The sequence below is a fragment of the Pinus tabuliformis genome, chromosome 9 (genome assembly GCF_031772625.1).
Source record: "Pinus tabuliformis cultivar Carrire ecotype Pingquan chromosome 9, CPIR1, whole genome shotgun sequence".
NCBI lineage: Eukaryota > Viridiplantae > Streptophyta > Pinopsida > Pinales > Pinaceae > Pinus > Pinus tabuliformis.
In genome coordinates, this window is record NC_142307.1 from 1,525,852,244 (window position 1) to 1,525,867,679 (window position 15,436).

Below are 15,436 nucleotides of genomic sequence, written 5' to 3' on the forward strand. Positions count from 1 at the left end.
AAAATTAAAATATGAAAAAATCATCTCCCTGCATGCGATCTTGTCATCAGTTCTAATCCAGTGATCTCTGACTGCCACGTTACATTGGTCATTTAATAAAAACAACCTTTAAACTAAAATTCTGCCAATTTCAGCTCATGATGACAACTGTGCTTATTTTTTGCATGGTGATGTTTGCGTTGAGCCACCAAAGGAACAAGATGTCATTGAATTTTGGCGCAAGAGATTTTGATAGTTTTTTCAGAGCTGTAGCATTGTGATTGTTCATATTACCATGCATCGGATTCTTTTTTACACTGTTATGGTCTGAAACTAATCCTTGAATGCTTCCAACAGAATCTCCTTGCTGCATCTGCTGACTTTGCAGGTTAGAAGAAATCTGACGAGGGAAATTGTTTAAACTTGCAATGGCCTCATATTATGTTCCCGACTAAAATCAATCAAATCCTTCATGCTGTTTCACAACCTCAGATATCTGTAGGCACCGGACATATCTCTTGGAAAAACCCAGGTCATTCAGTGACTGCGCTTCTAAATTCCGTGCCAGCTGACGCCCAGTTGTTACAAACCTGAATTAGATTTGATCACGCGCTAAAATAGCTTGCAGAGCCATTGTTTTGTCGTTGAAACCAAAACAACTGAGTCCAGGCGAAAATCTGAGCCTCTAAATGAACTGTAAGCATTGGGCGATACAGCAAAACTTGCAAGCTAACAACACCACAATCATGCTAAAATCTACTGAGCAACCTTTAGAAGCCTACTTGCGAGATTTGGAATGAGTTTGTTTGAGTTCTGGTTGCATGAATATAAACAAATTTTTGCTGGACTGAGTGCGTAGCGTGCTATCCCAGTGCGTAGCGCACTGCCCGGTGCGTAGCGCACACCTCCAACGCGTCGCGCACCTTCCAGTTTCCAATTTTGAAAACGAGCTTAATTAGCCCGTCCAATTTTCAATCATATTTCTCAGCGTCACGTTACAAATGAGAATTGCAGCTTACCTTGAAGTAATAAAATTTTCATGCACAAAGTTGAGGGAATATTTACGAGTCTTTTTGGAATTATATGGTTTACTGAACAGATCTCCCTCAGGTAGCCGAGCCATCTCATTCTGATAACCAGAGCACTCTTCTCCTATGAACTGTCTCAGATATTCCTCAAATTCTTCATCAGGAGCCAAGCGCACACCAAAGACTTTCGCAACTCCAGCCAACGAAACATCTGAATGAATAGGTCCAACGCCGCCAAAGATAAACACCATGTCACTAACTTGAATCTGTTGTTCAACTGTTTCAGAGATAGTATCAATATCATTAGGAATTACTACCCGATGAGTGACTGCCCAGCCTATGGAATATCTGAATTTTTCTTTATCACCAGATAAATTGTTAATACACAGCAACCCATTTGGTACTGTATCGTGAATGCTTCCAATTGAAGTATATCCTTGATCATAAAGCGTGCAATATGGAACTTTGCATGCAAGAATAAAAGCCCATACATCTCTGTATGACCAATCCAAGATGAGATTCACTCTCATGAAAGGTGGCCATCCTTCTGAGCTTGGGTAGAATTGTTCTTGACCAACCCAAGATATGTATTCTGAAAATTTTCATTCCCTCGCCTGTGCTAATATACCGCATTAGGGTCGCCTATACGGGTACCAAGGAAGATTGCTTTGACAGGCTTTTCCTTTAGCAGTGCCTCTAAACCAGACTTAAAATCAAGCCGAATAATCTCCATCTGCAAGTCATAGGTTTCTGCCGTCTCGTATGTGAACGCATTGATTTCTCGGAATGCCCCCGGATTTTCAAAATAGATTGTCCTTATTGGATGCTTCAATTTAGAGCATACATGTTCACTACCTCCATGTTCTCCCATTTCAACAGGAGCATATCCTGCCCGTAGAAGAGGCAACAAAACCGTAGAGTCCTTCCCACCACTGAAACTGAAAGCAACTTCATCAAGCAATGATGACAGCCCTTCTCATGCTCTTTCTCAAAGAAAGCTCTAAAGTTTCAGAACGGCATTCGAGCTCCTTGCCTCGTTTAAATGCCTGTAATGCTTCCTCACCTTTTCCTTCTTTCTTAAGAGTATGATATTTCTTTTTCTCCTCCTGGGCCTGCTGCCGAAGTTCCTCAGGTGTAAAGGAATCATTCTCATCATTGGCATGGAGAGCACTTTCCTTAAATCTGCTCTGAAAAACATCATGCTTTCTATCGAAAATTTTCAATAATTACATATTTGAAAACACATTTAACGATTTCTTCTTCAAAACAGGGTTTTGAAGAAGAATAAATCTTGCATTGATAACCATCTTGAAATATAAACTCACTAAACCTTCTTCTAGCCTGTAGGAATCATTTGACAAGTTTGAAGACCAACTATAAAACCTTGACTCTGAAATGACTCTTTTCTGGACCACAGTAACATCAATGAATGACGAGAAATGAACCTTGGAGAATTTGATTGCAGCGGGCTGACAAGACGGAGTCTAACACCTGTCATTGATGAATTACTGGATGAATTTCATGGATCAATTTACTTCACCAAGTTGGATATTCGTTCAAGATATCATCAAATCAGAATGAAGACTGAAGACATTCTGAAAATAGCATTTAGAACTCATGAGAGTCATTATGAATTTTTGGTCATGCCTTTTGGCCTTACTAATGCACCTTCAACATTTCAAGGTTTGATGAATTCAATTTTCAAACCATTCCTTATAAAATTTGTGTTAGCATTTTTTGATGATATACTAATCTACAGCAAGTCTTGGAAGGATCATGTTGAACATGTTGACAGGGTGCTACAACTATTGGAGGAGAAACAATTATATGCAAAAAGATCCAAATGTTTCTTTGGAGTCCAGGAGGTGGAATATCTGGGTCATATTGTATCTCATGAAGGAGTTAAGGTAGACCCTAGAAAAATTAAAGCCATTAAGGAATGGAAAATCCCCACATCCATAAAGCATCTGCGAGGATTTCTCGGGTTGACAGGGTATTATCGCAAGTTTGTTAAGAATTATGGGAGAATAGCAGCACCTCTAACAACATTATTGAAGAAATATGCATTTTCATGGACTCCAGAAGCAACAAAGGCCTTTGAACATCTTAAAGAGGCAATGTGCCAAGCACCGGTCTTAGCTACACCAGACTTCACAAAAACCTTTATTGTGGAATGTGATGCTTCAGGAAATGGAATTGGTGTTGTTCTAATGCAAGATGAAAGACCCATTGCGTTTGAAAGTCATCCAATCAAGGGAAAGTTTTTAAGCAAAGCTATTTATGAGAAGGAAATGTTGGCAATACTCCATGCACTTATGAAATGGCGACCCTACCTAATGGGAAGACACTTCAATGTAAAAACAGATCATTATAGCCTTAAATACTTTTTAGAACAAAGATTATCCTCTGAAGAGCAACAAAAGTGGGTCACAAAGATGTTGGGTTATGACTTTGAAATCATCTACAAAAAAGGGAAGCAAAATGTGGTGGCAGATGCACTCTCAAGAAAGGATGAGGATGTGGAAGCATTGTTGTGCGCCATTTATATTATCCAACCAAATTGGATAAACGAAGCAAGGGAGGAATGGAAGAATGAAGAAGAAGTGTGGGCACTTATTCGAAAGTTACAACAAGATTCCAGTACGTCTGATACATTTAGCTGGCAAAATGATTCATTATGGTACAAAGATCACTTATACCTATGTAAGAATTCCCAGCTAAAACAAAAGATTCTTATGGAATTGCACACTTCTCCCTTAGGAGGGCACTCAGGATTTTTAAAAACTTACCACAGGGTTAAGAAGGAATTTTTTTGGGATGGCCTTAAATCAGATATTCAAAAGTTTGTGGCAGAATGTTTGGTTTGCCAACAAAATAAAGTTGAAACAATTAAGACACCGGGTCTATTACAACCTTTATCCATTCCAAGCCAACGTTGGGAGGAGGTTTCAATGGATTTTATCACAGGTTTACCCAAGTCTGAGGGAAAGAGTGTCATCATGGTGGTAGTTGACATACTTACCAAGTATGCACACTTTTGTGCATTATCACATCCATTTAAAGCCAGTACAGTTTCTACTGCATTTATGGAACAATTCAAAAGCTACATGGAAACCCAAAGATTATTGTAAGTGACAGAGATCCCATTTTCACTAGAAATTTTTGGACAGAATTATTTTCTTGTCTTGGTACTCAGTTAGCTCATAGCTCATCTTATCATCCTCAATCTGATGGGCAAACTAAGATAGTAAACAAATGTTTGGAAGGATATCTTCGTTGCTTTGTATCTGATAAACAGACACAATGGGTCAAATGGTTGCCTCTGGCTGAATGGTGGTATAACACTTCCTTCCATACAGCAACAAAAATGACCCCATTTATGGCACTTTATGGGTATCATCCACCAACCATCACATCATATTTAAGAGAAAATTCTAAGGTTCAAGCAATGGAACATCACATTGAACATCAACAACAAGTCCTCCAACTCTTAAAGGATAACCTTGTGTTGGCACATAATAGAATGAAACAACAGGCAGATCAACATCGCAGTGAAATAAGTTTTGATGTAGGTGATTGGGTATTCCTACGGCTACAACCATATAAGCAAATTTCCCTCAAGCAAGCTAAGAAGGATAATAAATTATCACCAAAGTATTATGGTCCATACAAGGTGTTGCAAAAGATTGGTACTATGGCATACAAATTGGAGCTTCCTGCAACTTCTCGACTGCACCCAGTTTTCCATGTTTCACGTTTAAAGAAGGTTATGGCGACAAGCTCCCAGTTCAAACAATATTGCCAGAACTTGACGAGGAAGGAAAAATTATATTGGAACCGGAAGCAGTCACAGAAACAAGAACTTGACAGCTACGAAATCGATCAATTTCAGAGTATCTTATCAAGTGGAAGAACTTATCCGATGAAGATTCCACATGGGAGGATGATAATTTTATGCAGAAGTATCCAGAACTACTCAAGCGTTGAGGACAACACATTTTTGAAGGAGAGGGGCATGTTGGGTCCCTATAATACTAGTGATTACCCCATTACTATTGTAGTTATACCCCTTATTAATATTGTTGTGCCCCTATTGCCCCCATATTGTTATTACTGTGCCCCATAGAATCCCTCTATTGTTATTTTTGTGGCTTTATATTATTATTGTTAGGTCAGCTGGATTATATTGTGACTCCTTAGACTCCTATATATAGAAAGGAGGTTTTTTCATTTGAATCATCGAAGAATTGTTCATTTATGTAATGTAAAGGAGCTTGCCCCCTCGAAGAGGTTGAATTCTAAGGCGTTGATCTATCTTTTCTATCTTTTCTTGAGCTGGTTCATAACATTGTTAGGTACTTCGACATTTGCAACAAGTAAATCAATCAAACATATAGGTCAACAAACTTCCAAATGTTTCATATCTGAGTTTTCTCCTTGCTTCCTGGTGCACACCTATTCCAAATCAAATGACGTGTGTATAGCTCATTACTTGCACACATAACACCTTGACCTCCATCTCCTTATATAGATTTAGCCTTAGCCAATACCTTAGGTCAATCCCTTAGTAATGTCGTTGGTATTCTTTGAAAGGATGAAATAATAGTTTCCACACCCATTATTATGGGACAATACCATGGTAATGACCCTTGGTATCCAAAATACCATGGTTTGGATTTTGTACACAACTTTCTGTTGTAGGACCAGCATATGTACACAACCCTTATTCATAAGATATGTGTATACTTTCTCAAACCTCACTTTTAACATTCATTTATCTTTGATTTGTCATTTCCCTATTCATACCATTTATAGCATTTGCATGACCATCATGTTGATATCTTTATCAAGTAGGTTTCCATCAAGGACAACACATTATCCATAATGCCAATAATCTCCCCCTTTGGACTTTACACCAACCACTTTGGTGTTTGGTCATCACTTGTGAATACCTACAAACACACCTACAAATACCAAGACTTCTCACCAAACATTCTTCTCTAAACACCAAGCTTCTCTCCCCCTTTGACATCAATATAGACTTCTTCTTCTAGATCCCCATTTAAGAATGCACATTTAACATCCATTTGATATAACTTAAAGTTATGAAAGCTTGAAGATGCAAGAAAAATTCTAATGGATTCAAGTTTGGCTACATGTGAAAATATTTCTTCAAAGTCTATCCCTTCTTGTTGAGCATATCCTTTACATACAAGTCTTTATTTGTTTCAAATTACTTCTCCATTTTCATTCAGTTTGTTCTTGACTACCCATTTTGTCCCAATTACATTTTTATCATGAGGCCTTGGTACTAATTCCCATGTATGGTTATTTTTTATTTGATCAAGTTCTTCATGCATTTCCTTAACCCAATATTCATCTTTTCTTGCTTGATTCACATTTTGAGGTTCAATTGTGAATAGTAAGGCCAAGTGACTAGAAGTTCTAACAAGAGTTCTTCTAGTCTTTGTTCATGCTTTCTTTTCACCTAGAATTTGAGATTCAGGATGGTTTTTCTTAACATACCTTGATGGAGTCTTTTCTAATGTGTCTATATTTTCATTTCCTTCTTCTAATGCTTCTCCTACAACCTTTTGGCTTGTGGTAAGGAGAGGTTTGTCATATGTTGGTGCTTTTGTTTTGGTACCTGTGGATGCTTCATCAATCACAACATCTATGCATTCAACAATATTTTGAATCCTTTTATTATAACATTTATATCCCTTGCTTCTAGAAGAATATCCAAGGAGGATTCCTTCATCATCTCTAGATTCCAACTTTCCAAGCTTATCATCATTTTTCTTTATGTAACATTTTCTTCCAAAAAATCTAAAATGTTTAACAGTTGTAGGCTCACCAAACCATAGCTCATGTGGAGTGTTATCACTATTTACTCGAACATAAGCTTTATTAAGAATATCCATGATTGTATGTGTTGCTTCTCCCCAAAAGGTGTGAAGTGTTCCTGACTCATCAAGCATGGCATGCGCCATTTGTTGGATTATTTTTTTCATTCTTTCTACCACTCCATTTGGTTGAGGAGTCTTAGCTATGGAAAATTGTCTTTTGATGCCATGTTGTTCACAAAAATTGAAAAGATCACCTTATATATACTCTCCTCCTCTATCAAATCTGAGACATTTTATTTTCATATCTAACTCATTTTCTACCAAAGCCTTAAATACTTTAAATTTATCAAATGCTTCATCTATATGTTTTAGTAAGCCAATCCATCACATTCTCATAAAGTCATCAATGAATAATATGAAGTATTGTTCACCATGAGGAGACTTATTTCTCATAGGACCACATAAATTAGTATGAATAAGTTCAAGTGGCTTACTCAAAGTACCTTCTTTAGGTTTGAACTGAACTCTGGTGTGCTTACTAAATTGGCATGATTTGCAGATGTTATTTTCAGTGGAGAGATATTGGGAAAGTCACGTACTGCTCCCATTCTCCTTGATTTATATAGTTGAGAAAAGCTAAGGTGTCCCAAACTTTTGTGCCAAAGCTAGCTTTCTTCAAATTTTCTCAAATAACAATGCTCTTGGGTGCCTTCTAAGACATAGACGTTGCTTGGAATTCTTGTTCCCTTTATTATGATCTTACTTGTATCCATATTTCTTACCACGCAATTCTTTGATCTGAAAACAACTTCATTCCCTTGGTCACACATTTCACTAACATTAACAAGTTATGTCTTAATCCATCAAAAAATAATACATTTCCAGCCTTGACATTTTTCTTTAACAACACAGTTCCTTTTTCTTTGATAGCAGCAAGTGACTTATTATAGGTTTTAACCCCGTACAAAAATTACCTGCATATGAATTCTAAAACACAGAAAATAAATAATGCGAGAGCAGATCACATAAAACACATATACATAGAGATTTTCCCCTGGATCCCAAAACCGGGACTACCAGCTTGATTTTTCATTATATTCCTTTCAATGTTATAATACATATTTATACATGCCGAAGCATCCAATACCATGGACCGAAAACCATTGCGTCCAATACCATGGACCGAAAACCATCGCGTACAAAAAACATGTGTGAAAATCATGCACAAAACCATAGGTGGGTCTGCCCAACCTAACATAGGGTCCAAAAACAAAATTTTCCAGGGCGCTGCCCCGGACCCCATAAAGTGGGGTTACAGGTGCCCCTCAAACCCCCTGTTAACTACGTGGAAAGAATATAACACAACCCAACATTCTCCCACTTGTTGTTTTCTTTCCACAAGGGGCCACAAGAGAGCTTAGTCATTTTTCCAGCCCTGAAATGCCCATTGTCTCTCTACACCAAGAAAATTTCTCAGAGCTCACAGATTTTTTCAATGCATCTGCAGTATTCTTCAAAGTGTCCACCTTTACCAGCAACACCTTTTTTTCTTCTATCATATCCCTCACAAAGTGATACTGAACATCAATGTGCTTTGTCTTATAATGATATGCGGGGTTCTTTGCCAAGAAAATTGCACTTTGGCTGTCACAGTCTATCCTTATAGCTTCTTGTACTAACCCCATACTTGAACACAACCTCTGCAACCAAACTGCTTCCTTGCTTGCATGAGTGGCTGCCATGTATTCTGCCTCTATAACTGACATTTCCACTACAGATTGTTTCTTACTCATCCAAATGACTGCACCTCCAAATAGGTTAAACACATGCCCACTTGTAGATCTTCTTTGATCCAGATCTCCAGCCCAGTCTGCATCAACAAAGCCATGAATATCCAACACTCTGTCCAATCCTGGTCTTCCTTGGTAGCACAAACCATATTCACTAGTGCCATGCAAATACCTGAAAACCCGCTTCACTGCTGTCCAATGCTCCTTCCCTAGTTTTGACATAAACCTGCTCAATACTCCCACTGCATGTGCAATGTCTAGTCCAGTACAGACCATTGCATACATCAGGCTACCGACTGCACTTGCATATGGAACACGGGACATGTCCTCTTCCTCTTCTTGTGTCTTGGGACACTATTCGGCAAATAACCTCACACCTACAGGAATAGGAACCTTCACCGGTTTACTATCCTGCATATTAAACCTCTGCAATATTGTCTCGACATACTTCCTCTGGTTTAACCAGAGCTTCCTCTTTGCCCGATCTATTTTAATTTCAGTGCCCAAAATATAGTTTGTAGCACCAAGATATTTCATGTCGAATTTGGAGGACAATTGGGTCTTCAAATCCTGGATAACTTCTTTGTCATTTCCAACCAACAACATATCATCCACATACAAGACCAAATAAATAACATGGTCACAAATTAATTTAAAATACACATAGTGATCTACTTTGCTTCTGGTGAAGCCAAGTCCCCATATAAATGTATCAAATTTTTTATACCACATCCTTGGTTACTGTTTTAACCCATATAGAGACTTCTTTAACTTACATACCAGTTCTTTCTTACCCTTCACCGCAAAGTCTTCAGGTTGCTTCATGTAGATCTCATCTTCCAAATCCTCGTGAAGAATTGTTGTCTTCACATCCATCTGTTCTACCTCAAAATCAAAAGCAGCAACAACAGATAAAAGTAATCTAATAGAAGTTACCTTGGCAACAGGAGAAAAAATATCACCAAAATCAATTCCCAGCACTTGGGAATAACCTTTTACTACCAACCGAGCTTTGTATTTCTCCACTTTTCCTTCTGCATTTATCTTCTTTTTGAACACCCATTTGTTACCAATGGGTTTCCTTTCAGCCGGCAAATCCACCAGATCCCAAGCCTCATTTTTGTGTAAAGATGCCATTTCATCAACCATGGCCTCTTTCCAGAGTTTTCCATCCTTTGAATCCACTGCTTCCTTCACAATTCTGGGATCATCATCAGTAACAGACAAAGCAAAATCTGAACAAAAAGCAGATGGACTATACCTTTCTAGCTGCCTTCTTTCTCGAATTGATCTTCTCACAGTTGGAGTTTGTGGCTCTTCATCTTCTGATTCCTCCTCTGCTATAGAGTCTGATTCTTCCTCCTTTAGCTCAATCTCTATCTTCTCAGGTTCCTTTGGTTGGAATTCATGTTTAATAACATCCTTCACTTCTCTTAACACCACATCTCGGCTGTACACAACCTTCCTTGTTACTGGGTTCCAAAGCTTATAGCCCTTTAAACCATCCTTAGACCCAACAAAGATGCACTTTTCAGATTTACTATCTAACTTGGTTCGTTTCTCCTTTGGAACATGTACATATGCATCACATCCAAATACCCTTAGATGTGAAAGAGAGGGCTTCTTACTAGTCCATACCTCTTGTGGAGTCTTATCCTCCAACACTAATGAAGGTGACCTGTTGACCAGTAACATGCAGTATCCACCACCTCTACCCAGAATTCTTGTCCTAACCTGGCACCACTGAGCATGCTTCTTGCCCTTTCCATCAACGTCTTGTTCATTCTTTCTGCAACTCCATTTTTTTGAGGTGTATATGGAGTAGTCTTCTGCCGTGCTATACCACACTTCTTGCAAAATTCTTCAAATTCGTTACTACAAAACTCTCCACCATTATCTGTTCTCAACACCTTTATCTTCTTCTCTTTCTAGTTTTCCACTAGAGCCTTAAATTCCTTAAACCTATCAAAGACTTCAGATTTCTTCTTAAGGAAATATATCCATGTATTCCTTGAGAAGTCATCTATAAATGATACATAGTACACAGACTTACCCAGTGATGGAACCTTTACAGGTCCAAACACATCACTGTGCACAAGCTCTAATATATGTTTCACCCTCTCACCACCAGAGGGGAAACTCACCCGATTCTGCTTCCCGTATACACAATTTTCACAGAAAACAAAATCCAGAGAGCTATTACTCATACCTTCTACCATACCTTTACCATGAAGTATTTGAAGGCCCTTCTCTCTAATATGTCCAAGCCTTTGATGCCACAGCATGGTCTTTTCTCCAGAGACCACTATATTTTTTGCTCCACTTTCAGGAACCACGGAACTGTTGCACCCATCAACAACAGTGCTACCTTGCAGCTTGTACATAGTTCCAATCCGAACTCCCCGCATCAATTCCAATGCTTCCCGAACCATCTTGTAGGTATCCTTCTTGAACACTGTTTTTACACCTGCATCATCCAACTTGCTAACAAAAATCAGATTTCTGGATAATGCAGGAATATGCAGAACACCCGAAAGTGTTCTAACCCTTCCACCTTGCAGCTTCAACTTTACTTTTCCACGACCAATGATTCTAGCCTTCCTGTCATCCCCCAAGAAGACATCACCACCATCATATTTCTCATATTCACAGAACCACTCTCTATGGGGAGTGAAGTGAAAGGATGCACCTAAGTCAATCAACCATGCCTCATGATCTACATGCGTACTTGAAGAAGCCAAGTACACATCCCCACCTTTATCTAAGGTGGTTTTCGCCTTTGCAGAAGGAGCCTCATCAGATCCCTTTCCTTTGTCAAGAGCTTTAGATTTATAGTCCCTTTTGAAATGGCCTTTCTTTCTGCATTTCCAGCACACCACCTTTACAGGTTTTCCTGGAGATTTAGATCTCACTCTAGATTTAGATCTCCCACTCGATGACTTATTTTTGTTTCTGTTCTGGGACCGTCCTCGTACAAACAAGGCATCACCATTTTGGCTTTCCATATTTTTCTGTCTCATCTCCTCCATTAGCAAGGCTGAGACTATTTCATCAAACTCCAAGGCAGTTGCATTGCTACCTATTGCAATAACCAGACTATCCCACGAATCTGGTAGAGAACACAACAAACTAATGCACTTATCTTCATCTGAAATTTTAATATCAACAGATGCTAACTGACTTACGACAATATTAAATGCATTCAGATGCTCTGTCACCGAGTCTCCATCTTTCATCCTCAGGTTATATAGCTTTTTTCGCAGGAACAGTTTATTCACCAGAGACTTAGATTGGTACAAAGTCCCTAACTTGTCCCACAAAGCCTTCATTGTAACTTCCCCTGATACATTCAGCAATACTGAATCTGAGACACACAATCGTATTATGCTCTTTGCCTTCCGATCAAACTTCTTCCATTCTTCATCGGACAATATCGCTGGTTTAGTACCCAGATCTATCGCGATCCATTGATCTTTATCCACCAACAGATCCTCCATCTTGAGTTTCCACAACTCAAAACTCTGACCATTAAATTTCTCGATCTCTATCTTTCCACTACTCGCCATCTTCTTTCACCACCAGAATCAATCTCGCAGATCTCCCACTGAACAGGGTCTACCACAGGCCCAAGTGAAACCCCTCAGCAACAAAGGTGTCCCCTTGAAGCCAAACCTGGCTCTAATACCAAATGTAGGTTTTAACCCCGTACAGAAATTACCTGCATATGAATTCTGCATACGAATTCTAAAACACAAAAAATAAATAATGCGAGAGCAGAACACATAAAACACATATACACAGAGATTTTCCCCTGGATCCCAAAACCGGGACTACCAGCTTGATTTTTCATTATATTCCTTTCAATGTTATAATACATATTTATACATGCCGAAGCATCCAATACCATGGACCGAAAACCATCGCGTCCAATACCATGGACCGAAAACCATCGCGTCCAAAAAACATGTGCGAAAATCATGCACAAAACCATAGGTGGGTCCACCCAACCTAACATAGGGTCCAAAACCAAAATTTTCCGGGGCAGCGATAAAGTGGGGTTACGGGTGCCCCTCAAACCCCCTGTTAACTACGTGGAAAGAATATAGCACAACCCAACAATTATTACCAAAAGTTACATTATTTTATTTCCTTATTTAATTCACAGAAATAAGCTCATCTTTGTCACTTTTCATATGCTTTGAACATTTGATGTGAATGTACCACAAATTTTCTTGATCTCTTGCATACAAGGCTAGACCATAATATTTAGAGTCTATAATTTTTTCTTCCATAACTTGGGTGGCATTGTCTTTTTTTCATGTTGGTAAGATGGCCCCATTCTGCTTCCACATTTAGTTTCTTATGACCAAAGTTATTACAAAGAGAATATTCAATTTCTTCTTGAATAACTCTAGTCATCTAATGGAAACCACATACAAAGAATAGATTTTATTATAACACCTGTGAAGGGAACAAATAAATGTTACCAGTCCCCCTCTATGGGATGGGTTCTTGGCTATCCTCAAATGTCTTCAGCTTTTTGATAGAGTCTCTCTCCTCTATAATGTGTAAACCCATCAAATAAAATGTTTGAGCTCAATTGGAACTCAAATGGAAAAAGAGTTGTGTGACAAAGAAAATAATCAGAGTTACAGTAGTGAGTGCAAAAATGAAAATAATCAAAAATGAATAATGAATGGGAAACCCTTCTATTTATAACAAAATATTGAGTTATCCTCGAATAATGAGCAATAAAAAAATATTATTAACCCCATTCTTGGAATAGCCACTTGGAATATCTTATTATATTTGGTTACGAGGGAAAAATAATTTAAACTTTTATTTAGAAATAATAAATAAATAAATGATTTGTTTATCACCTCAAGAAATTGGTTAAGGAATAATAAACAAATAATGATTTATTTAATTATTCCTAAGGGATTTAGTCAAATTTGACAAGGAATAATAATTAATTAGTGATTAATTAATTATTCTTAGAGAAAAATAAGATAATTAATAATTATCTGATGATTTTTCATAATTGGGTCAAATATGACAAGGAATAATAATTGAACAATGGTTTAATTAATTATTCCTATAAGAAAATCAAATAAACAATGATTTATTTAATTATTCTTCATGGGTTTAATTATAAATTACTTAACAAAGGTGGTTTATTAAGTAATTTCTCACAATGAAAGCAATTTTACTATGGTAAAATTGACGTTACGTGGTGTACTTCTATCAATCTAGTAAATTAGGCTAGATGATCAATTTTTTGGTGATAACAGATTTCCCCCCAACGTACGAGTGTTAGGAGAAAAACGTATGACCAAAGTACATTGTAAATACACAATCACTAGAAAACAAAGTGGAGTCAGAGAGATAGAGAGAGAGAGAGAGACCAATAGAGTTGAAGTGAAGGAGGATAGGGACAGAGGGGGCGAGACCAATTCAAGTCTCCTTTTATGTTGTGGTACCAGACCTCAATGAGGTGGGGGAGGCATACTTGTACCCACCGAGATAACTTAGTACAAAAATAATGGTGCACCCAAAAACATAAATCTGAGCAAACATAAATCTGAGCAATGAAGTACATGCTAAATGGTACATGACATACTGGCATAACTAAGCCAGAAAATAATACAATGTGTCCCATATACATAATGCACCTGGAAAAACATGAGCCATGACTAAATACAATAATATCTGAGTACATGATATATAATGGACCTTCCCTCAAAAAATGGGTGGGAGGGAGGGTAGAACAATCGAAGAAGCCCTGTTGAACAGGGAAGGGCTCTGCAAAACCGAATGGACCATCTGAAGGAGACGTGCATGTTATGAACCTTGCGATCGGTAGGAACCAAACCTATCAAATCTGCAGAACTACATCTGAGGTTGTAGCATAATAGGAATGTGTCCATGCATGTGGGGGGCTACCTGAAGGGCCACCCCCTCATGAGGTCTGAAACATCTCATACACACCCGGGAATCACTAGTACAATTTGTTGCATCACTGGACCATCAAGTGTATGGATCATGAACATGAAACAACCAATTCAAAGGGAAATGATGAGACCCAGTCATACTGACAATTAGATCTCTTGACCTTTTTAGTGTGTTTTCAGTCAATTTCGCCACCAACCAGCACAGTGTTTGCAAACCCAGTTTGGGTGGGGTTTAGTTAATTGTTTTGTTGTTCATTTTCTGTTGTTAATTTTAGTTTATTTTCAGCAAGATTTTTTCCTTTTTACAAACACGATCTGGGCTTAATCAATAAACACACTTGCACACACAAGCACACCTTAAGTGAAGGGTGCTTGGTTTACACCGCCAAGCCAAGACTTAACATAATAAATTTATCTCCCCTCATTGAGACAAAGGCATATTGTTGATCTCCGTTCACCACTTCTGGGCCACGTGTGTCTTACCACCATTGTGCCACCAAGGCATTTGTCACGGAGACTCTTGAGCCTTCACCCCCAGTTTCTTCTTGGGCATATTACTCTTCCCCACAGGGTTCGAGTTCATAGTCCCCCGAGTCCCCATACCGACTCTTCTCCTGGTTCATCTGATTCCTCATCTAATTTTGAGCCTCCTTCACCGCACATCGTCACCATGTTTGGACCACAGTTGGTGCAGGAACCCAACCTGGTGTTGGCTCCGATTCTACCCGGGTGGTCACATCAAGCAGAACAGTCTCAGGAACCGTTTCGGCGACGCCCATGCTCCCTTTTATGGTTGCATTAAGTCTACCGGATTTTAGCCAGTTGATAAATGATCCCGT

The 15,436-nt window shown here is 38.5% G+C and overlaps 1 protein-coding gene across 1 annotated transcript in view; it reads right to left on the bottom strand.

Moving 5' to 3' along the window:
- Positions 1–436: 436 nt before the first annotated feature.
- The window catches only part of LOC149154416 (uncharacterized), a 37,858-nt gene continuing 22,858 nt past the window's right edge, over positions 437–15,436 (bottom strand). The window contains exons 3-6 of the mRNA XM_089444140.1: positions 2,071–2,213; positions 1,637–1,979; positions 999–1,586; positions 437–569 (exon numbers count right to left, since the gene is read on the bottom strand). Of these exons, the coding sequence (XP_089300266.1) occupies positions 437–569; positions 999–1,586; positions 1,637–1,979; positions 2,071–2,213 (1,207 nt within the window). The remainder of the gene's footprint in view (positions 570–998; positions 1,587–1,636; positions 1,980–2,070; positions 2,214–15,436) is intronic.